General features: G+C 45.3%; 1 protein-coding gene across 2 annotated transcripts in view; it reads left to right on the forward strand.

Annotated features, from left to right (window-relative positions):
* IFT81 (intraflagellar transport 81) overlaps nucleotides 1–25,061 on the forward strand; it is a 264,881-nt gene that overhangs the window by 97,913 nt on the left and 141,907 nt on the right. For both annotated transcript variants that reach the window (XM_075341832.1, XM_075341833.1), the window contains exon 8: nucleotides 1,662–1,746. In XM_075341832.1, the coding sequence (XP_075197947.1) occupies nucleotides 1,662–1,746 (85 nt within the window). The remainder of the gene's footprint in view (nucleotides 1–1,661; nucleotides 1,747–25,061) is intronic.

The raw sequence follows: 25,061 nt of genomic DNA on the forward strand, positions 1-25,061 counted from the left end.
TGGCGGATGGAGCATGTTTGGGAGTGCGCAGCATGGCGGATGGAGCACGTTTGGGAGTGCGCAGCATGGCGGATGGAGCACGTTTGGGAGTGCGCAGCATGGCGGATGGAGCACGTTTGGGAGTGCGCAGCATGGCGGATGGAACACGTTTGGGACTGCGCAGCATGGCGGATGGAGCATGTTTGGGAGTGCGCAGCATGGCGGGTGGAGCATGTTTGGGAGTGCGCAGCATGGCGGATGGAGCATGTTTGGGAGTGCGCAGCATGGCGGATGGAGCACATTTTTGAGTGCGCAGCATGGCGGATGGAGCACGTTTGGGAGTGCGCAGCATGGCGGATGGACCACGTTTGGGAGTGCGCAGCATGGCGGATGGAGCACGTTTGGGAGTGCGCAGCATGGCGGATGGAGCACGATGGGGGGTGCGCAGCATGGGGGATGGAGCACGATGGGAGGTGCACACCTCCCCCCAACACACACACACACAACACACCACACACACACTGGGAACCACAAACACCGCCGTACACAGACACCCACACACACAGACAACGCTGCACACACACAACACCCAACACACAAACACCGCGGCATACATAAATATACGCACATACCACGCAACACACACACATTGCACAAAACATACCTCCCCCCAAAACACACCACACCCACACAAACCGCGCAACACACACACACAACGCTACAGACACACAGCGCTCCACAAACAACGCAACACACGCAACACACATACAACACCGCTCTCACCCCCCGTCACACCCAGACAACACCCAGAACATGTACAGCGCCCTACACAAACACTTGGTAACTACACACAACAACATCTATATATATATATGTATATATATATATAACAAAAATCATACATTAACTACACAATACGTAAATTCTAGAATACCCGATGCGTAGAATCGGGCCACCTTCTAGTACTGAGATAAAAACCTATACTGAATGTTGAACCTGTCCATAGAGTGGTGGTCAAGCATGTGTAAAGTGGCTCATTTCAAAGTATATGGGACTGACCGAGATGGCCTAGCTCCCTCCTACATGTAGAATTGTGCAGCAGTGCTCGGTATTTACCTCCTTCTTTCTGTACACCAGTGATCCCCAATTTTTCTTACCTTAACAACCACATTCAACTCTTAAATAGTGCCATGAGCCACAAACAGAGCCTGCCCAAATTGTGACCTCAAGCTCCTACCTTCTTCAAAGTACCGACATTCAGAGCCCCTATAATAGATAAAATAACAGCCAAAACGTCCGCACAGAAATCACACTGAGGCAGTATGCTTACATCCAAGGGTCCCACCTTAATCTCATTCGGTATTGTTGCATCTTCTCTATCTGGCAGTGTCATCCCCATCATATGTCCGGCTTAGCACTTAATGTATCTGTCCAACCCCATGTCCAGTACATGCACATCCAGATCTACTATTCTGTGAGAGCTACTCAAAAAAAGTCACCAACTGTTTGTTTGCTACATCTAGTGGTAATGCACTAAGTTGTCAGACAGCCATGAGCCACCCATTCTAGTCCCAGGAGCCACATGTGGCTCCCCGTTTGGGGATCTCTGCTATACAAAATAGGAAAATGTTTTATTTTTTTTACAGAGAGCATAATACAATGATCTTCTTTGTACTTCACAGCTATTTAGTGCAGAGCAAAAACTGCAAAGAGCCCAGCAACAGTTGAAAAACATGAGACATGCAGCAGCGGATGCAAAACCTGAAGGTAAAGTCAAATGATGATGGATGTTTTGTTTGCATTAGAAGACAAAATGATATGAATTGGCAAAGAGGCACAATTAAAAGGGTCATCCGGTCCTATTTTTTTTTTTTACAATGTGCCTAAGAACTAATAGGCGGGCGGTTGGCAGCTACTGCCTGGTGCTGTTCTCCGCCGGCACAGAGAGATCACAGATGGCTCCTGCCCAGTGATACAGCGTATTTCACTGATGTCATGTCAGTAGAGCGGTGGCTTCTTTTCCACTCTGCTCTGCTAACGGAGCATGACTGTCAACGTCATGCTGATTGACAACTGGCTCCTTACTGCCAACTGCAGGAAGCCAGTTGTCAGTCAGCATGATGCTGGCCATCACGCCCTGTCGATAGAGCAACTCAGAAGAAGAAGAGCCACTCTGTTGATGTGCAACAGCTAAATCATCGGCACCGGGTACAACAGGCAGGAAGTTGCCTCTTTTAGCAACTATTGGTCTATAGGCACATTGACATCTTGACTCCTCTTTGGTCTAATTTTCATAAAGGTTTGGATTGCTTTTACATTTTGTATGCATAGTTACATTGCATAGAAATAGTTCATTGCTATTCCAGTTCTAAATTATAAAGAAAACATAATGGCGAGATCAGCTGTGCTCGGTGTGAGCTTCCCACAAACCATATTATTGCCGTAAGCAGGCCTGGGAAAGAACAGCTAACTTAATCAAACAGCTTCTTGTCAATTTAGGTATTTTGTTCTATTTAATTCATGCAGGACTCGTCTAGGAAAATGATTATGATTTATTTCATTAATCCTACTTTCCTATAAACACGTCTAAGTGCTGTAGAGTAATGTGTACTGTAATCGTTTTTTTCTGCCAATGCCAACGTAGGGAAAACATGGGGTTTTGTTCGCCTGTAGTTGTTTTTGCTTGTTTTTCTTCATTGTACTTAGAGGTTTTCTGAAATATTTTTAAACTTGTCAGTGGACAGGCAGCAGGGGTAAGAAAAGCTGCGTAAATACTCATACCCATTATTGGCTCACTGCTCCAGCTCTGTTGCTCTGACAGTCTCCTCTGGACCAGAAGCAATGGATTATGCAGCAATAGGATTACTCCGTCCTAGGTGCGTTACTTTACATTTATGAACAATAAATCTCATTTGCCAAGTGTCTGCCCATTCCGACATCTTATCACTATCAAGGTCCATTTTTAATATCCTACATAGTTTGGTGTTGTCAGCAATCATACTCTCAATTCCATCCACAAGGTTGTTAATAAAGAGATTAAAAAGAATTGGTCCTAGCACAGATCCCTGCAGTTCCCAACTGCTGACTATATCCCAATTAGAGAATGTACCATTTATAACTACTCTTTGTTTCCTATCTTTTAGTCAATTCATTTTAGTCAATTCCATCTACTAAAGCTGGGTTCACACTAAGCGACAGCGACAACGACGTCGCTGTTACGTCACCATTTTCGGTGACGTAACAGCGACCTTGTAAGTCGCTGTTATGATCGCTGCTTAGCTGTCAAACACAGAAGAAGCAGCGATCATAACGTCGCTACATGTGCAGAGAGCAGGGAGCCGCGCTTAGCGCTGGCTCCTTGCTCTCCTAGGTACAGTACACATCGGGTTAATTAACCCGATGTGTGCTGCAGCTACATGTCACAGTGCAGAGAGCAGGGAGCCGCGCACACTGCTTAGCGCTGGCTCCTTGCTCTCCTTGCTACAGTATACATCGGGTTAATTACCCGATGCGTACTGCAGCCACATGTGCACAGAGCAGGAGCCGGCACTGGCAGCAAGGGCGGAGGCTGGTAACGAAGGTAAATATCGGGTAACCAGGGAAAGGTCTTCCCTTGGTTACCCGATGTTTACGCTGGTTACAGCTTACCGCAGCTGCCAGTGCCGGCTCCTGCTCGCTTCATTTCGTCGCTCTCTCGCTGTCACACACAGCGATGTATGTGTCACAGCGGGAGAGTGACGACCAAAAAATGAAGCTGGACATTCAGCAACGACCGGCGACCTCACAGCAGGGACCAGGTCATTGCTGGATGTCACACACAGCGACAGCGACGGGACGTCGCTGCAACGTCACAGAAAATGGTGACGTAGCAGCGACGTCGTTGTCGTTGTCGCTGTGTGTGACACCAGCTTTATAATTTCCCCTAATCCTTGCTTCTGGAGCATGATTACAAGACTGTTATGTGGCACAGTATCAAATGCCTTTGCAAAGTCCAAATAATTAACATCAGCTGAATTACTAATATCCAGATTTGCACTTACCTCCTCTTAGAAACCCAACATGCTGGTTAGACACAACTTATCTTTATGAATCCATGCTGGCTATCAGTTATTATATTATTTTCTCTAATATATCATTACATGTAATTTCTTAAAATGTAATTAAAAACCTTGCACACCACTGATGTCAGACTTTCCGGACGGTAGTTGCCTGGATCCACTCTCTTGCCTTTCTTAAATATCGGTACCTCGTCAGCCATTCTCCAATCCTGTGGTACCAACCCTGTTACAAAAGAGTTTAAGATGATGAGGTCTGTCAATTGCTGAGCTCAATTTCTTCAATATCCGTCTATGAATGCTATCTGGTCCGTGAGATTTGTCAATGTTTAATTTGCTCAGACACAGGCGTACTTCTTGTGTTTTATTAGTTGCTGTATATGGGGGGGGGGACTTTGATTATTGCCTTGTTGAATGATCCCTCGAACAGTCAGTTCCTTGGTGAACACCAATGAAAAGTGCCTGTTTAGTATCTCAACCTTTTCTTTGTCCTCTGTAAGTATCCTTTTATAATCTTTTATGGGGCCGATACCATTCTTTTTTTTTTTTTTCCTTTTGGAATTGATGTATTTAAAAATAAATAAATAAATAAAAAAGGTTCTCCAATAAAAAAAACTGCAATGTATTCTGGTACATTGTGTATATTTTTAATGTTTATTAATCAAGCTTAGGCCAAAAGGATTTAAAGCACAATAATAGTTTTGCTTTTAACCCCCTTACATATGATGTAACTGTACAGTATGTCATGATCAAGAAGGGGTTGAAGTTAACAAACCGTTACAACATGGAAATCTCCCGTCATCTCTATTCTAAGGATTTAGCTGCCTCCCCTCTACGCATCAGCAATCACTGTGATTGGCTGTCCAGAACTGACCACTATTAAGTACTTTGAGATTTAAGATTACCGAAAACATTGGTGACCAGCAGGGATTGATGTTGCCAAAGACTATACCATCATCGTTGCTGCTGATTGAAGAATTTCTGCTGATTGAAGAATTGAAGTGTTCCTGTCCTATTCTTGTCTTCTGCCTGTTTCTAATCTACTCTCTCACACAGTCTAATCCATCTTTCCTCCCCTTCCATTTCCTCCACTTCCCCATCTTAACCCATTTCGCAATGCTTGATTTTTTTTTTTTTTTCTCCCATCATTTTTTTTTTTTCATGCACCTCGTGCGTCCTGGAGCAGTTGAGTGCTGATCAGTAGCACACATATGGTTGGCATCTATGCTCACTTATAGCTCAGGACTTTTTTTTTGTTCCTGTCCAGTTTTTATTTTTTTTCTTCTACCCTCACCTCTGTGCATCCTGCAGCCACTGAGTTTTGACCGCAGCGTTGTTTTTGGGCTTTTATTTTACGTTCTTGGATTTTTTGTAATTTCATCTGCACCACCTTTTTGCGCGATCTGTAGCCACAGAGCTCTGATCAATATTGTTAAGATCTAAGTCGGTGTTAAAATTTTGCAACAGGTTGTTTTTCTTCCAAAAGGTGTTAAAAAACACACTATAAAACTACAATTTAGGTTAGTTGATAGGGCTAGATATAGGGACAATGTAATCTATAGTTAAAATTTAAAATAGTAATTAGCTTGGGCTACTTATTTTTACTGATTATACTGTATGTTTAGTCATTTTAGTGTAGGTTTCAGAATTTTTTCTTCTATATAAAATTATTGTTAGTGTAATATAGTTGCTGTCGCTCAGTAATTGTTTTTACTGTTGTCCGTTTGGTATATTTTTTTTTTTTTTTATTGCACTAAATTTTTATATTTTTTTTATATTTAGCTTTCTATTTCAAGATTATTTTTTTTTTCCTAAAGTATATTTAAATCTAATAAATTAATGCATAAAAGTACACACACATGTAAAAAACACTAGAGACGCACCACCCAGATGAAAAATGAAATGGCTTGCACTTCCCAAAGAAGGTATTCTCCTGAGGAAGCAAACCACATATTGTTCCAGATCAATTTATACGCCCAATAATTTCTTTTTGGCCAAAATCACACTTCATCATTTGCTTATTGGAACCCTGAAAAGTATTGTCACCTTGTACTTTACGTAGGGATAGTGAAGAAGCTAGAACTTCGGCAATATTAGAGTGATGATAATTTATATAACACTTCAACTTTCTGTATGGCTATGACCCAGGCCATTGAGGCCATTCTTAATTTTTTTGCATTACAACAATAATGCACATTGTCCACCCTAAGATGATCCCAATTTTGACCGACTTTGCAAAATTACGCTTGCCATTGATCACTTCAGAAACAAATTTGCTGAGATGTACGTTCCACAAAGGGACATCTGTATAGATGAGACTCTAATCCACTTCAATGGGAGGCTTAAATTTCAGCATTACCTTCCCAGTAAGAGAGCAAAGTATGACATAAAAATGTACAAACTGTGTGAGAGGACCTCTGGGTATACCCACAGATTTAGGGTTTATGAAGGACGGGACTCCCTGATTGACTGAATACCCCTCTGTCCTGGGAATGAGTGGGAAGATTTTGTGGAAATTGGAGCACCCACAAGCTAGATCAGGGTTATCAACTCTACGTGGATAACTTCTACACCAGCATCCCACTCTTCACGGAACTCCCTGCCAGAGCTTTAGCAGCATTCCGTACTTTATGTAAACTCCAGACAGGCATCCCTAGATCGTTATTTGGGCAGCTGTTCAGAAAGTGAGAGAGCATAGCCCAATCTACTGACAGCCTACTCATGAGTGAGTATAAGAACAAAAGGGATGTCCTTATCTTGACCACAACATGTAAATAGCAGCACCCTCGGTACATCTGCACAAGTCCCCAAATCAGCGTGTGTCCTGGCGTACAATAAGAACATGGGGGAGGTTTATCTCTCCAATCAAGTCCACCATCCTTATAATGCCATAATTATAATGATTTACCTTGTATTTACATCCTGTTACACATAACCTACATATGTGTAATGCCTGATTGGAGCCACAGACTCAGACTGGCTGTAAGGGGAGTCTAGAGAAAAGCCGCCCACAAAGCAGGACCTCAAGAACTCTGCAACCCTTTAACCCTTATACGGGGATTTGGAATTACACAGAGCCCCAGAGATCACTACCTGTCGTAGGCCGTAGTCCGTGGTCGTCAGGCAGGGTAAAAAACCAGGAGATGCTAAACAGGAACAGAATCGGCAGGCAAGAGCGTAGTGTGGAGACAAAGCAGAGGTCAAATCTGGAACTGGCAGCAAGGTACAAAAACGACAGGCAGGAGGGTAGTCAAACAACAAGCAAAGGTCAGCGCACAGGACTCAAAATACAAACAGCACATGAGCCAGGAGTACAGAACTATCTCTGGCAGTGGTCATGTGACAGGAGGGTGAATAAGAAGGGTGTGGTGTCTTCCCATTGGCTGCAGGTGAATGTTGGCAACTTCAGATGGAAGACACACGCCACCTACAGTCAGCCAGTGGTACTGCAGGTTCCAGGGAAACCTAGCCTAGTGGATGAGCGGAGCCTGTGCTCCGCAGAGCCACGGGCACCAACTCCTCTCCCATCACCAGCACTATCCATGGTGGGAACATGGCGTCGTCTGGCGATCGGAGCAGAAGTCACAGGAGCGGACTCCGGTGGGGACGTGACAATATGCCACCACATTTTAAATTCAAACATATTCAAATGTAATCTCATCCCCCTAAATCGATTCCAAATCGTGGTCACTTGGGGGGGGGGGGAGAGTTTTGTTACTGCTTTTCTAGCACTACAAGAGCTCTTCAAATGCAGTATGGTGCCTGGAAACCATACAAGCAAAATATGCATTCCAAAACGACGCTCTTCTGTTTTGGAGATTTACTGTGTGCCCAAACATTAGTTGCCCCTCACATATGGGGTATGACTGTACTCAGGAGAAATTGCCGAACTAATTGGTTTTTCAGTTTCCACCTGTTACCCCTGTGAAAATGAAAAGTTTCAGGCTACAACAGCATTTTAGTGAAAAATACATAATATTTGATATAATATTTTTTTCAAGCAACAGAAGGGTTAACGGACTTCCTGAATTGCGGTTTAAATAACGTGAGGGTTGGTTGTGTTTTTACAGTGGGGTGTGGTTTGGTGGTTTTTGTTACATAGGATTTAGTAGAATTTGTAAAGTTCTTTGGAAAAATGGAACATTATTGCTAAAAGTTTCAACCTTCTAGCTAAACAATTACATTTAAAAAATGATGCTGGCATATAGTGGACATGGGGTAAATGTTATTTAGTAATTATATTGTGGCTATATGTTTTTAGAGCCTAAAAATTCTAAGTTCAAAACTTAAGTATTTTTTTCAAATTTTGTTGTCAAATTTTTAAGAAAAAGACTGGTGGCACATCCTATCTTTCTAATGTGAACAGGTGCTAACTGAATATTAAACACTGTAACAAAAAGGAGATAGTTGCACACTGCAGTGCTAAGATATGTGGAACAATGAATATGGGAATATAAACATGCATTACTGCTATGAAAAACATGTAAAAATTATGATACTTAGCACACAAAATTGGCCAGATTTTATGTGAGCCCAACAGCCAGCGGCATGGCGACCACATTTTTGTTGGGTACCTATCAAACTATTGCCTCTTTTTGGGTTTAAAGGGAACCTATCACCAGATTTTTCACTATTAAATTAAAAGTGTCACCTTCTGCAGCTCCTGGGCTGCATTCTTGTGCCCTGACTCCCCTTCCAGACCCCAAAAATAACTTTCTAAAATATTGACCGTTACGTATGCTAATTACCTGTGTGGCTCAGATGGGCGTGCTCATTTTCTGCTCCTGTCCCCCCTCCCGCCGCTGTTCGCTATCCTCCTTTCTCGATTGACGTGATGACGCCTCTGTCATCATCCTCGTTGCATTTTCAAATCTGGCGCCTGTGCAGTTATGTCCACCAGGTGTGAGATTATGGTCGGCGCTGTGCATGACCTCACCAGCATCATCCTCGTACCCGACCATAACCTTGCGCCTGCGCATTTAGCTCACTGGCGCGCGCGAGGACAGCTAAGTTTTCTGCTCTGCTCGCGATATGGCAGAGCGAACTGCGCCTGACATGACTGCACAGGCGCGAGATTTGAAAATGCAACGAGGATGATGACGGAGGTGTCATCACGTCAATCAAGAAAGGAGGACGGCGATCAGCGGCAGGAGGGGGGGCAGGAGCCGAAAAAGAGCACGCCCATCTGAGCCACACAGGTAATTAGCATACGTAATGGTCATGTTTTGTAAAGTTATTTTTGGGGTCTGGAAGGGGAGTCAGGGAACAAGGTACACCTTCATAGAATGCAGCCCAGGAGCTGCAGAAGGTGACACTTTTAGATTAATACTGAAAAATCTGGTGACAGGTTCCCTTTAAAAAGAACCTACAATTTAAAGTGAACCTGTCATCAGAAATTTAGCTATAAAGCTAAAAGTTTCCCCCTCTGCAGCTCCTGGGCTGCATTCTCGGAAGCTTCCTATAGTTTTTGTGGCCCCTTTTATACCAAAATAAACACTTTATAAACTTGTACCTTTTTCTTATGCAAATTTCTTTAATCTTCCATGGGGGCGGGCTGCCTGGGGTCCGTTGCTGTCCTCCTGCCGATTTACGCCGCCCCCGAACGCTGAATTTCAAAGCTCAGGACGCCGCCCCTGGGTGCCCGTGGTCCCGCGCATACGCTGTTCCTCTGTAGCGGTGCCGTGCACTGTGTGCACGTGTGACCGCTGGTGAAGCTTTGCGCGGGCACGAGGTTATGGGCGGCGCTGTGAGTGTCATCAGCAAGTGCCGCCCATAACCTCGTGACCGCACTTTCCCCTATTACTCCAGCGTTATGCGCAAGCGCTCGCTGGCCCGATGACCGGACGTCACCTCCTTCCCATCCTGCTCAGCAGCAGGAAATAGATGGGAGGAGCGGACGGAGCAGGAGAGCATGACACTCACAGCGCCGCCCATAACCTCGTGCCCGCGCAAAGCGTCACCAACGGTCACACGTGCACACAGTGCACGGCACCGCTACAGTGGAACAGAGAATGCGCGGGACCACGGGCACCCAGGGGCGGCGTCCTGAGCTTTGAAATTCAGCGTTCGGGGGCGGCGTAAATCGGCAGGAGGACAGCAACGGACCCCAGGCAGCCCGCCCCCATGGAAGATTAAAGAAATTTGCATAAGAAAAGGTACAAGTTTATAAAGTGTTTATTTTGGTATAAAAGGGGCCACAAGAACTATAGGAAGCTTCCTAGAATGCAGCCCAGGAGCTGCAGAGGGGGGAACTTTTAGCTTTATAGCTAAATTTCTGATGACAGGTTCCCTTTAAGGGCGGACAGGAACCTGCAAATGGAGAATTAAAGGGAAGCAATCACCAGGATTTTCGTATATATCCTAAAGCCAGTTGCATACTGGCATTATAAGGCTGATTCTCTACATACCTTTAGTGGTCAGCTCTGATGTTTAGGTTTTGAAATCCAAGAAAGTAAAGTTTTTAAAATTATCAGCTTCTTGAGTGACAGCAGATAATAGCTGGAGAGTATTCATAGTTATCCCCTCAACCTGTTAGAATTAGAATAAGTATTATACAATCAATTTAATTTTTGACTTGCAGGACCTCTGCTGAGGTCATACCCATATGACCAGAAGGGGCGGGGCCTCAGCCAACCACAAAATGTTGCTTCCTGGTATCAGATTTGTTGGCTGAGGCCCCACCCCTTCTGGTCACATGGGTACGACCTCAGTCGAGGTCCTACAAGTCAAAAATTAAATCAATATTGTATAATACTTATGCTAATTCTAACAGGGGGAGGGGATAACTATGAATAACCCCCAGCTATTATCTGATCCTCAGCTGCTGTCACTCAAGAAACTGATGATTTTATAAACTTTACTTTCTTGGATTTCAAAACCTAAACATCCGAGCTGTGCCAGTATGATAGATATAAGACCAAGAGTGCACGGATAATACTGCAATATGACTTGCAGGTGCAATATCATGTATCAAAATATAAGTAAGCCAGGGAAGAAAAGCTCATATACTGTACACATGAATGCACACCAGCTTTTGTGAAAACATATATAAATTATGCCTTTATTGAAAACACCCACACATTTAAAAATGGATTAGACCATATAAGCATCCCCACAACAAAAAAAGATACAACCATTATCATATATCTAATTAGCCTATGCCATGCAGAGAGTAAACAAGAAGTAATAGTACAAAAATACACTACACATGTAGCCCAAATATACCCAGGGATGGGGATAGAAACCAATAGTAACAGTAATAACAATATCACCACAGGGAACAAAGTTGCTGGCACAGACCCTATATCATATGTAAAGGTCAGATGACTAATGGTACCCTAATCAACAAGGAATGAAAGCTGCGACTACATAAGGTGCAATTAGCAGAAAGCGTATGCTCATATTCCAGCTAAAATGGAGGGCACCAAACAAAGGAAAGGTAAATAAATCATACCAGCCATGAACTGAACAACGTCCAATGATCAAAACATGAATGGTGGACTAGGGCCGAGTACTGCAAAATGGCAAGGCTGAAGGGGGGGCTGCAGAGAGACCATATTTGTAAATGTGTGGGTGTTTTCAAGAAAGGAATAATTTATATATATATTTTTTTTTTTTTTACAAAAGCTGGTGTGCATTCATATGTGTATGAGCTTATCTTTCCTGGCTTTGATAGTGCCATTATAGCACTGGCTTTAAGTTATACACTAAAATCCTGATAATTGGTTCCCTTTAAAATTGCCTGAGGCTAAAGTGCAGGAGTGCTCAATCAGGAGGCATAACCCTGTAATCTAAGAAAAAGACGGCACATCCTATCTTTCTAATGTGAACAGGTGCAAGCTGAATATGCAATATAGTAACAAGAAGGAGACTGTTGCACACTGCAGTGCTAAGGGCGCTTTCACACTTGCTTTGTGTGGCATCCGTCACAGTGCGTTGTGTGACGCATGTGACTGATGCCTTGCAAATAGTGTGATAATAAAGGCAACGGATTCCTGTGAAATAATGCGTTGCGTTAAGTTTTCTTTAGCCGAGAGAGAGAGAGACCCCATCATCACCGCACACGCAGGTACTACTGCACTCATTATCATCATACACACCCCGGCACTACCGCACCCATCATCACCGCACACACGCAGGCACTACTGCACCCATCATCACCGCACACACGCAGGCACTACCGCACCCATCATCACCGCACACACCATCACCGCACACACGCAGGCACTACCGCACCCATCATCACCGCACACACGCCGGCACTACTGCACATCACCGCACACACGCAGGCACTACCGCACCCATCGTCACCGCACACACGCTGGCACTACCGCACCCATCGTCACCGCACACACGCTGGCACTACCGCACCCATCGTCACCGCACACACGCTGGCACTACTGTACCCATCATCACCGCACACACCTCGGCACTACTGTACCCATCATCACCGCACACACGCAGGCACTACCGCCCCCATCATTACCACACACACCCCGGCACTACTGCACCCATCATCACCGCACACACCCCGGCAATACTGCGCCCATCATCACCGCACACGCATGCACTACCGCACCCATCATCACCGCACACACCCAGGCAATAATGCACCCATCATCACCGCACACGCAGGCACTACCGCACCCATCATCATCATCGCACACACCCCGGCACTACTGCACCCATCATCACCGCACACACGCAGGCACTACAGCCCCCATCATCACCGCACACACCCCGACACTACCTCAGTGACGTCCCCGCTGACAGCGTGGTTCACTTCAGTTGCTGCTTGGCGCTCACAGTGAGTGGCGGTGTTCTACTGGCGCTCCCTGTCAGCTTCATGTAGCAGAGCTGAAAGTGTCTTGGGACCTCTGTGGATTACGTCGGACCTGCAGGGGTATATGGGGATTTTAATAAAGTGGTGAAAGAGGGGTTTTTTTTGTCTTATTCCAAATAAAGGATTTTTTCGGATTTTTTTACCTTCACTACAGATTAATCATGGAATGTGTCTCATAGACGCCTGCCATGATTTACCTAGGACTTAGTGGCAGCTATGGGCTGCCATTAACTCCTTATTACCCCGATTGCCACCGCACCAGGGCAATTCGGGATGAGCCGGATAGCGTCCCGGGACTGTCGCATCTAATGGATGCGGCAATTCCGGGCAGCTGCTGGCTGATATTTTTAGGCTGGGGGGCTCCCTATAACGTGGGGCTCCCCATCCTGAGAATACCAGCCTTCAGCCATGTGGCTTTATCTTACTTTCCACAAATTGAGCCTGTTCATAACCATATCTTATTCATAAAGGCTGAATAAACCAGAAAAAATTAATTATGAATATATAGAAATGTTATTGTGCGCAACAAGGACAGGATCACACAGACAATGATAATTAAAATCAAATTGCACAGAAAACAGGGCAGTTGTTAGTGAGCCAAGGCCTACAGTAGTATGGTATTGTTGCTGATGACAACATATGGGAGCTATACAAAATGCATTTGTCGACAATTCAAAAATGTAAACCAAAAAAATGGTATAAATAGATCAAATTGTGAACAAGAACAATGACTGAAACAAGTGTATGATAGTATAAAGATCGCAAAACCTGCATAGGCACAGTAGCATATGGTATATACTAAATATTAGCAAATACTGGACATTACATAGTAATAAAAATGCTGGATAAGAAAAGAAAAATCCAGCTCACCGCACTGCCTTGCTGGTATGATCCAAGACCCTCGCACGGAAGTGGTTTGGCAGCCAATGCAGAACGCGTTTCGACGCTCAGGTCTTAATCATGTTCATTAAGACCTGAGCGTCGAAACGCGTTGTTCTGCTGGTCACCCGACATTTATGCCTTACTTGCTGGATTTTTTAACTATACTCTTCAATAAAATTGACTTTTAATAATTATCCCTGGCGCTGGAAACTTTTCTCTTTTTCCTAATAAAAATGCTGCATCAAAACGTCATGTATCACCAATATTGAATACAGTGCCCCCCAGCACTAGGTTAATACCTAGTGAAAATATACTTATTTTGCTGGCGACTATATATATGTCTATGTGTGTATATATATGTATATATATATACATATTGTAGCGGGGTGGGGGTCCCCCAAGACTACAAAGACGCCGTGACTCAAATAGTCCGATCCAAACAGCTTTATTGTCCTTGCTGTACATGTAAATTCATCCGGAACACAGCCGGGTTATGCACCGTCCATACGGGTCCCCGTCACACAGGCACTCCTTGCCGTAGGAGACGGTCTTACGATGCCCCGTTCGGCTGTTCCAGGAGGGTCCACAAACTTATAAGCGCTCCACGCCGGCCTGGAGCTTTTCCAGGCTTCCGGCTCTGCAGCTTACAGAGCAGACTCTATTACAAGTTCATAGTGGAAGTTAACCACTTTCCTTACTCTCTGGCCCCTGCCAGCAGACACCTCTAGCTGAGGTTCCCTCGCGGCCCCAGGGTCCTCTGCAGACCACTGGGTCTGGGTCTCCTCCAGGAGAGGCTCGGCCTTACAGCCCTCGTCTGGCTGCTCTCACCTCAGTCTTAATAACGGAGTCCTGTGCTCAGCCTCCACACAGGTTGCTCCCTGCAGAGTTCTCGGCTCTGCTCTCACTCTCCCAGCACACACGCTGGAAGTCTAGAGCTAGTCTCTATCCAGACTGCCCTAGGCACACTCCACCCAGGTTCTGAGACTGGATTGCTTTAACCCCTCGAGCCACACCCACAGGTGGAGGTCTGTGAATCTCAGCCCTACAGAGCACCTTGGGATTATTAAAGGGAACCTGACCCTTAGGCCTCCGCCACACATCCGTGCCGCCGGCACGTGTTTGTCATTTTTTACACGTACCGGCGGCACGGAGACACGTACAGCAATGCTACCCTATGGTAGCAGGCACACACACGTAAAACCACACGGAACGTGTGTCCGTGTGCGTTTGTACGTGTGTGCGTTTTTCAAAGCGCTGACATGTCCGTTTTTTCACCGGCAGCACGGGTGTCACACGGCCCGCACCCGTACCACACGGGTGTAGTGTGGATGCGGTCCCGTGTGACACGCGCCGGAGAAAACACACATGTCAGTGAAAAAAAACCAAAACATTAACTCACCTTCTCCAGCCCTCCTGTCTCTGCTGCTGCTGCCTCTTGCTGCCGACCGCCGCTCATTATTCTCATTGAATATTCACTTCACTGCCTGGCAGCAGCAGCAGCGGGGAGACGGGAGGGCTGGAGACCGAGGATCAGCACCACGGACAGCAGCGCGGACATCAGGAAGGACCAGGTGAGTATAATAATTACCAGTTCTACGTGTGCTATCGCGGATAGCACACGTAGAACACACAAGTCACGCACGTACCAGAGACACGTACTTACCTGCACGCAACACGCAGGGAAAATACGTGTCTCTCGGCACGTGCGTGAATTTCACGTGAGTGTGGCAGAAGCCTTATGTGTAGCAAGAAGCCTTTGTGGACTACAAGTCCCATAGCAACCTTTTTCGTCTAGATATCGCAGATACCTTCTCCACTGTGACATATAGCTATCATTTACCACGTTGGTGGTCGCTACGTCACATATCCCCCCCCCCCTCTGTTCAAACTGGTAGGGTTGAACACTCGATACCCTCGAGGGGCCCCGAGACAGGGGATCAGGGCCACTGTGCGCTAACAGGCAAGAGGGCCCCTCAGGACACCCTCGAGCTTCCGGTTTCGCCAGACCGTCCGTCACCAAAGCCGGCACAGGAAACCCACTTCCCAGACACGGTCCCCGACCAGACCCATCCCTCCAAAGCTCTCGCCTAAGGTCTGTGCAAGAGGGAGATTCTCCCCTAGTCGGCACCATCGTCCTGTCAGTCCCTGAGCTAACCTGACCACTAGGGGCCTCACTATCGAGGAGCCTCCGCGAGGAGATGATAGACGAGACGCCATAACTAGGTCGTCCGCATGAGCCGTTCACCGCTCTCTCACAGGCTCTTCTACCCGGGCATCTTCGTCTGGGTCTCGGATAGCGTACTTTTTTGTCAGCGTCTTTGGCTGACGCTGCAGACCTCCTTTCATTCAGTCCTTCAGATTGTGTCTCGCAGGACGGAGACCCTTCAGAGTCCGTACTATAGTCTGATAAATATCCGGGTCCTCTGTGACCCCGGCTCATTTTATCAACAGACTTTCTTTCGCCCTCTGAGGTAACCTGTTCATCGAGCGAGCTACCTTCCTCTTCGGGTCCATAGCCCCTATAGGGTCGCCATCCCCCACCAACTTGGCGGAGTTGGTCCGCAATTCCCTGTCTTTCTAAATTCAATTGTTTTAAGTCATCCAAGTATCCCAGGCGGTATTCTAGGAGGACTCGTATATCTGCAACACACTCTGTCGTTCTCGCAATGGCACCGGGAACCATACCAATTTCACATGGTATCCTGGCTTCATTATGAATTTCAATTCTTACTCTCGTCACGCCAGTTTTATCAACCATCTCCTGCATGGCTCTTCCATGTCTTCCAATAAGCCTCAGAACCATCTCCTTGGGCACTTGGATGCTCTCTTCAACAAACTCTAATAACCGTCGAGCGGTCTTCACCGCTTCTGCAGTTTTTCCATAGATACGGAAGGTTCCGCTGTCTTTTTCGAAGTGTACAGCTGTAACCCCTGGAACCTTCCTGGCTTTCTTAATGTTATTTCTTAGCGCTCTCAATGCCAGCCCGATCAATGTTGTCTTCACAACCACCACTTCTTGAAACCCTGTGGTCAGCTGCGCCAAGCGTCTGGCCTCTGCCTCCTTCCTGGCAGTGATGAGCCACTTCGTACGAAGACACCGGAGGTGCATGTCACTTAGGATGGCCACTCGCTTCTTTGTGACGTCACTAAAAGAGCACACCACCAACCGATTAGTCTCTGCGGCAAAGTACACTTTACAGGCCCCTACGGCCTTCTGGAATCTCTCATGCACCCTCTCACTGGCACAAGCTTCTCTTAAGCCCTCTGGCACGTCTATCCAGCACTTGAAGACTGGTCTGCTTCCTTCACTGTCAAGGACACTAGACTGTTCCTGAGGTCTCTTGTCTTCCTCCATATTCTCGGTCTTACCCACTGAGTCAGTCAGGTTCTCAGCTCCTGATGAGACCTTACGTCCGATCTTCACCTCTTCCTCAGAGGCTCTTTCCATTTTTACAGCACCAGCCATGTCTTGGGTTTTCACTGCATTCCCTCCAACTTCCTCTTGGGTCTCTGCAGTGTCACCCTCTGCCAGGGTGTCACGCCCTTCAGCACGGTACTCTGTTCTTCCCAGAATCTTGGCACCATTTTCAACATTCAACACCTCACCACTGGGTAGCTTACCGGTCCGCTCACCAGGACCTTTGTGAATTTGTGCTCCGTCAACACTGTCTAGGTTTACTTCTCCTAGATTACTCTGTAGTATGTCATCTCCTACATCGCCTTCATCCGACAGACCACCAGATTCATGCTTGGAAATTATAGAAGACACCGCTATTACTCTTTTGGTCGGTTCTTTCCCTGCAATTTCACCCTGCTGAATTCCGTCGTTACAATGTGTCAGTTCGAGCACAGACACATCTTTCTTTTGCATGATTTTGCTGTCCGACTCTACATTAGCGGTTGCTATCGGCAACGTGCCTTTCTTAACCTCCTCTGTACACTCAGATTCTAGAAGGGAATCCGCACTGTGGGCAGACATACACGACACTGTCTCTACCTGGTCCTTATTTTCTGAGGTTGTAGCTTGCTTCGCCCTTCTGCGCCTTCAGCGACTGGAGGAGGGTTTCCCCTCTTTGCTCATCAGTCTGTCACTGTACTCATTTGTCACTTTAGTAACGTCAGTGTCTATTCTGGAGTCATCGTCACTCCTCCTGGTGTTCTGGACTACCACGTCCCCACTTAACCAGGTGTCGGACCCCTTGTCTGGAGCTCTCCCGTTTTCAACGGTCACACTACCATTGGTTACTTTAACGGTCATGTCGCTAAGTTGGGCATGTCCCCCATTATCTTTGGTCACCCCTAACTCAGGACTGTCCTTACATGGAGGTACCTCCTCCTCAGTGTACTTCAATGTCCCACCGGGAACCTGTATAACCTCTTGCGGAAAAGAGGCTTCCGTAGACGGGAGCCGACTTATTCCTGTGCAATCGGTCCCGGCCTCTGTCTTCCATAAGTCCTGAAACAACTCAAAGTCCTGTCCTAAGACAACCGGATATAGCAGATCCGGAGCTACACCCACATCAGGGCGCCCCATACGTTTGGCCGTCTGAATCATCACCCTGGCCAGAGGATATTCCTTAGTGGTCCCATGCACACAACGTCCTTCTATTGTCCTACCCACCATAAAATGTTCCTCAGAGTTCCTCAGGAGACATAAATCCTTGATTGGCTCAGTCACCTATCGCACAAACAAAGGGATATAATGGCGTCCAGGATCTACCGCCACAGGTGTAAATCCTCATAGTGGATATAGGTATCCGGTATGTTTGTGCGATTGGCGACTGAGCCAATAACGGATTTATGTCTCTTGAGGAACCTTCAGTTTACAAAGTAAAAAAAATAAATAAAATAGTCTTGTATAACCCCTTTTAACTTGGATTGTAATAAGTGCTAAAACTGAACTTCCCATAATGACAATATATGCCAGTGCTAAGGCTGAAAGGTTAGTGGTGTGACTTCCCATCATGTCCCTTTTTTCAGGATCATAGTTCCTAATTTTAGAAGCCCCAGTTCCTTTATTCCAGTGCAGTCTGTTTTATACCCATGTATATGTAAGCACATGGTTGGGAAGTTAGTGCTTGGAAGGAAATCTCAGGGAATCTGGCCAAATCATTACTGTGCTGTATGTCTGCACATTTTGTAAATCATGGTTATGTACAAATGGTAAACAAACTTGTATGTAATGGAAAGATTTTAATTTTCCTACGCAATTTTAAAAAAGGATGTGGAAATAGCGAATCCCGTACTTGCACCATTCTGGAAAAAGTTATATATTTTTAAAATTGTCTATTTTTTTTAGAACACAGCAGCATAGCAGGCATTTTTACTTACATCTGTTATGTGCTTACAAATAGAAACACATGCTATTTTAGTTGTTTTTTTTTTGTTCTCGACTGTTCTGTAGTCTATTATAACAAGCCCATTGTAGCCATAGCAGTTAGTGCGATGGATGCACAGCAGGCACTGAAACAGAAGGAATCATATGCTTAAATGACAAAGCAATCTAAATATGGGAGCATGAATTTAGACTTTTTGTATGATTATGTAATCATGCACAACAAGACAATTCTCACAAGAAACCATGCCTTGATTTATACTAATCCCAATGAATAGCAGCAAAACTCCACCAAAAGTTTAAAGCGAACCGTCGTTTTAATTTTTATTTCATTAATCAATAGTACAAAAGAAAATAAGCAACTTTATAATATACTAGCTGTACTACCCGGCTTCGCCCGGGTTAATAACTGCTGTTAACAAAATAGAATGTATTAACAAAAATTTATTCTGCACACAAAAACCACAAAACAAATAGAAATGTAATTGTTAAAAGGCAAAAACTAAGCTAATAGAAGCATTTCACATCATATCTTTCAACACCCCAGATATTCCACACAGATTTAACTTAATTGGCCAAGTAATGTGCTCAATCTGTTTCTTTCCAGGTCTGCCTCTTTCCTTGTCTGTCTCTTTCCCCGTCTTTCCCAGTCTCTCTCGTTCCCTGTCTGTCTCCTTCCCCGTGTCTCTTTCCCCGTCTGTATCTTTCCCCGTCTGTCTCTTTCCCCATCTGCCTGTCTCTATCTGTCTCTTTCCTTGTCTGTCTCTATCTCTCTATTTCTTTCCCCATCTGTCTCTTTCCAGGTCTGTCTCTTTCCCCGTCTGTCTCCCCATCTATTTGTCTGTGTCTTTTCCTGTATGTCTCTTTCCCTGTCTGCCTGTATCTGTCTGTCTCTTTCCCTGTCTGTCTCTATTTCTCTCTTTCCCAGTCTTTCTCTATCAATGTCTGTGTCTTTCCCAATCTATCTTTGTCTGTCTCTCTGGCTGTCTCCTCCTTCCCTGTCTGCTTGTCTCTGTCCCTGTCTGCATGTCTGTCTGTGTCTTTCCCCATCTGTCTCTTTCCCCGTCTGTCTCTATCTCTCTGTCTCTTTCCCTGTCGGTCTCTCTCTGTCTCTCTCTATCCGTCTCCCCACCGACATCTTATTACCTCACATATAAGCTTCTTATACTATGAATGTCTTTTGTTCCTATAGCAACCAATCACAGCTCATAGTAATAACCTGTAGTTCCATGCTCCATTTACTTTAATGGAGGCATGTTTTTTGCAGCGTAACTGTAAAACGCGGGGTTAAATTTTCCTGTCAAAACATAGTCTACGACGTTCCCTGGGTCACCTGAGGTGTCTGTGCAAAATTTCGTGATTCTAAATGCGACGGTGCGGATACACTTTTCGTTTCACTTTTTCCCCATTATGTAGATAGTGGCAAAATTGATTGGTAAATTGGAACGTGCGGGGTTAAAATTTCACCTCACAACATAGCCTATGATGCTCCCGGGGTCCAGACGTGTGAGTGTGCAAAATTTTGTGGCTGTAGCTGCGACGGTGCAGATGCCAATCCCGGACATGCATACACACATTCAGCTTCTTTCTCTGCCAAAATTGATCAGCCATTATCACAATTTTAAGGTAAAATCTGTATTCAGTGAAGACTTTCCCAATACTTAGATAGGAGATGGCAGTTTGTGCTGATGAGATTCTATGTAGATAAAAGAGGGAGGCGCTAGAGAGAGAGCTCCACCGCCTATTATATCTATTGTGGTAGAATAGCTCACTCAGCTGCTTTATGATGAAGACAGATAAATGTTTTTCATTTAAATCTTCAGTGGGTTTATTAAAAGTTTCATAAACCAGCACAGTATAAAGTAAATATAAACATCCTTTGCGGCATAAAGAAAACAAAACAGTACTCACAAAAGTCAGCCCACTCAGGATTAGGCTGGGGCCACACAGGGATTACTGCGATCCCCTCGCATGACACTCGGCTCATGCTGGCAGTACAGCAGAGCCGAGTGTCATGCGAATGTCCCTGCGACTGAGGTCCGTTCATGCAAGCGGATCTCAGCTGCGGGGGGCGGGCCGGCATGGAGGAGGGGAGGGAGGGATTTCTCTCCCTCTCGCCTCCGTAGCCGGCTATTGCGATTCTCGCTCTGCACTCGCGGTACACCGGTGTACCTCAAGTGCAGTGCGATTTTTCTCTCGCCCCATTGACTTGAATGGGTGCGAGAGAAAAAAATGAACGCATTACAGTCACAGCATGCTGCGATTGTTTTCTCCGTCCGATTAGGGTTGAGAATATAATTATATTCTGATTAGTGATATATAGTGATTATAATCACTCATATGTGCTGACACACAGGCTAATATTGGTCTGAGTGGAATGGGATTTTTTATCGCATTCCACTCGCACCGTTTTTATCGCTGTGTGTCTTAGGCCTTAAAGTTCAGCTCTGTGTAGTATGAGCACCACTCTGAAGGTCTTTTCACCTCCAGACACAGAACACTGAGTGAATCCAGAGGCCTTCATTTTACCTGTTAGACCTCAACCTAGGGTGGAGGCATGGGAACAGCCATCCCACCCATCTCTGCTAACAAAAAAACCCGGCCTTTATCATGGACGATTAGCACTCTCAGCACATAGAGTGCTGGAGCCTATATCCGGGTTTTCTATCACTGAAGCTATCAACCTTGGTGAAACATATCTCCCCTCCAGGATTTTACCAGTGACCATCTTCCACTACATAGAATCTCATCTGTAAGGCCGGGGCCACACGGGGGGATTACTGCTATCCCCTCGCATGACACTCTGCTCACGTTGGCAGTACAGCAGAACTGAGTGTCATGGGAGTCTCCCTGCGACTGAGGTCCGATCGTGCGAGTGGGCCGGCACTGAGGAGGGGCGGGCCGGTGCTGCGGAGGGCGGTGGCCGACGCTGAGGAGGGGAGGGAGGGATTTATCTCCCTCTCTCCTGCGTAGCTGGCTATTGCCATTCTAGCCCTGCACTCGCGGTACACTGGTGTTCCGCGAGTGCAGTGCGATTTATCTCACGCCCCATAGACTTGAATGGCGAGAGAAACCAGGAACGCATTACAGTGGCAGCATGCTGCGATTGTTTTCTCGTCCGATTAGGGCTGAGAAAATAATAGCTCATGTGTGCTGACACACAGGCTAATATTGGTCCGAGTGAAATGCGATTTTTTTTATCACAGTCCACACGCACCGATATTCACGCCGTGTGTCTTAAGCCTAACAGCTGCCACTTCCTATCTCAGTAATGGGAAAGTCTTCACTGAATACAGATTTTACCTCTAGAATTGAGAATTTTGATAATGACTGATCAATTCTTGCAGAGAAGGAAGCAAATTTGTTTGATAAGAAATATTACAAAGCTGCTTATTTTCGTGTGAACTATTGATTTATGAAATAAGCATTAAAACGTCAGTTACGCTTTAAATATTTACTCAGTTAATGGAGCTTGGACTCATAACAATTGAATAATAGTTGCCAAATAAATTGTAAATATTGCTGTATTGTTATGAGATAGGTCTTGTGGAAAGGAATGAAAACAACCATATTCAGTAGTTACTTGGTATTTCCTCTCGGACTGTGAGATGAGATGATATGATATGCAGCAATAGGGGGCTTAAGGAATTTTCCTAGGGAAAAAAATTGCAGTAATGCACATATAATATTTTTACGTTTTGGGGGGTTTGATCAAGCGTGTCTTTAGAATAATTGAAGACGTTATCTTGAAACATATGTTGAGGTGCCCAGACGTGGTGGAAGTGATCTCTATGTAAGTAATGCAGTCCTTTATTGTTAATGTTAAATACTTTGGCATTTAGCACTTTTTTACATTAGATTACATAAATAGATACTACTTTGCAGAATGCACTTATGTATTTATGTAGTTGATAATCTTTATTAATAAATATAACTGCACTGTATATCCTACAATCTTCTATATACAGTTTGGACTGTATATATATATATATATATATATATATATATATATATATATATATATATAATTTCAACCTTGAAAAGTCATATAAACATTTTTTGTGATTAATCATACAAATAATTTTTGTATATATTTATTATGTAAATTAATTACCACTCGTTCTGGTATAGCAGCATTTTGAATTTGTATTTTAATATTTTCTATCCATTTTTGTATATGTCAAATTCTGTACAATAAAGTAATTTTTTAGCCCAATACTTTGGAGAATTTTTGTACCATCACCTTGTTGGCTGATTTTTGCACCCTGAACTTCTTTGGACGAAGAGAACCACTGTGCCTCCACTCTTGTGACTGCTCTTTGTTTTTAGGGTCATACAATTAAACCCAGGTCTCATCCATAGTGACCAGTCGATCCAGGAAGTTCTTATAAGTCCGGAAACGCTGACAAATGGACCGGGAAGTTTTCACTCGCATGCTCCTCTGAGCTATTGTCAAACATTTGGGGACCCACTTTGCAGATCGCTTCCTCATGTCCAAATGTTCATGGATAATGAAACAAACACGTTCACGGGAAATCCCCATGATGTCTGCTATTGCTTTAGCTGAAATTCATTGATTCTCCAGTATGAGGTTATGCACAGCATCGACGATCTCCGTAACAACAACCACTCTCGGTCGTCCAGGACGTTCCTCATCATTGGTGCTAAAGTGGCCCGTTTTAAATTTGGCAACCCAGTTCATAAGTTTGAATATGAAGGGCATTGATCCCCCAATGTCTGCGACATATCACCATGAATATTCTTTGCGGACTTTCCTTGCAGAAACAAGAATTTTACACTCTTCTGCTCTCAGTTGCTGTGAATATCGCATTAGACGCCGCCATTTTGTTTTCCTGCGAGCATAGAACATTGTTGCCATAAGCAACAAATACAACATTTTGAAAACGTATATTAGACACACAAGGCTTTAATGTGATGTAACATTCGTTACCATACAAACAAAAATGATCACAAAGCCAAAGACTTATCTGCATCCCCTCGTATATACATTTAATTCATTACCAAGTATATATTTACCTATACTCCAGAAAATTATTTTTATATTGGCTATGACCATTCATATAACCTGACATAAATCTTGTTTTAAAGTCATAATAAACGACAAATCAAAATTATTACAATATTAGCACATATAAAAAACTATCCATGGGCTATGCCTTCAGTATCAATGTAGTGCTCACCCACATTAACCCCTTCACGACCGCGGGCAGTAAAATTACGTCCTATTTTAACGTGACTTAACGACCAGGGACGTAATTTTACTGCCTAAACTTCATTTGATTGCCGTGGCCATAGCAACGGCTTTCAAATGATGTCCCCTGCTGTTTCTTACAGCAGGGGACCTTTACTTGACCCCAGGGGGGGTGGCATCGCCACCCCCTATCGACGATCGATGTGATTGGCTGTTCAAATCTGAACCGCCAACCACATCGATCGCACTAATTTCGGCAAAAATAATGCCCGAATTAGTGCGATCCTGTGAGATCCGGCTATGAGATGCCGCAGCTGCTGCAGCATATCATAGGTGGACCTCAAACATGCCGCCCCCAGCCCCTGCAGCACTGATTGGAGCGATCGTGCTATGACGCGCAATCGCTCCAATCAGTGTGCAGTGGGGCGGTCTGATCTGCCGGTGGCCGCCCTCCCCAGGCCTGTACTGCTCTGGGGACCCTCCCCCAACATGGCTGCAGCGTGGAGTGGCTGGTACTTTTGGTACCACGCCACCGCTGCTGCCGCCGCAGACGCCGCCTCTGCTGTCACCGCGCCAGCTCCAAAGGTAAGTATTGCGCTCCGGCGATGGCCCCTGCGCGCTCCCGTGAAGGCCCCTGCGCGCTCCCGTGAAGGCCCCTGCCCGTGCCCCCCCAGATCTGCCCCCCTACGCCCCGATCTGCCCCCCTACGCCCCGATCTGCCCCCCTACGCCCCGATCTGCCCCCCGGCATCCCGAT

Source organism: Anomaloglossus baeobatrachus, chromosome 1, assembly GCF_048569485.1.
Source record: "Anomaloglossus baeobatrachus isolate aAnoBae1 chromosome 1, aAnoBae1.hap1, whole genome shotgun sequence".
Lineage (NCBI taxonomy): Eukaryota > Metazoa > Chordata > Amphibia > Anura > Aromobatidae > Anomaloglossus > Anomaloglossus baeobatrachus.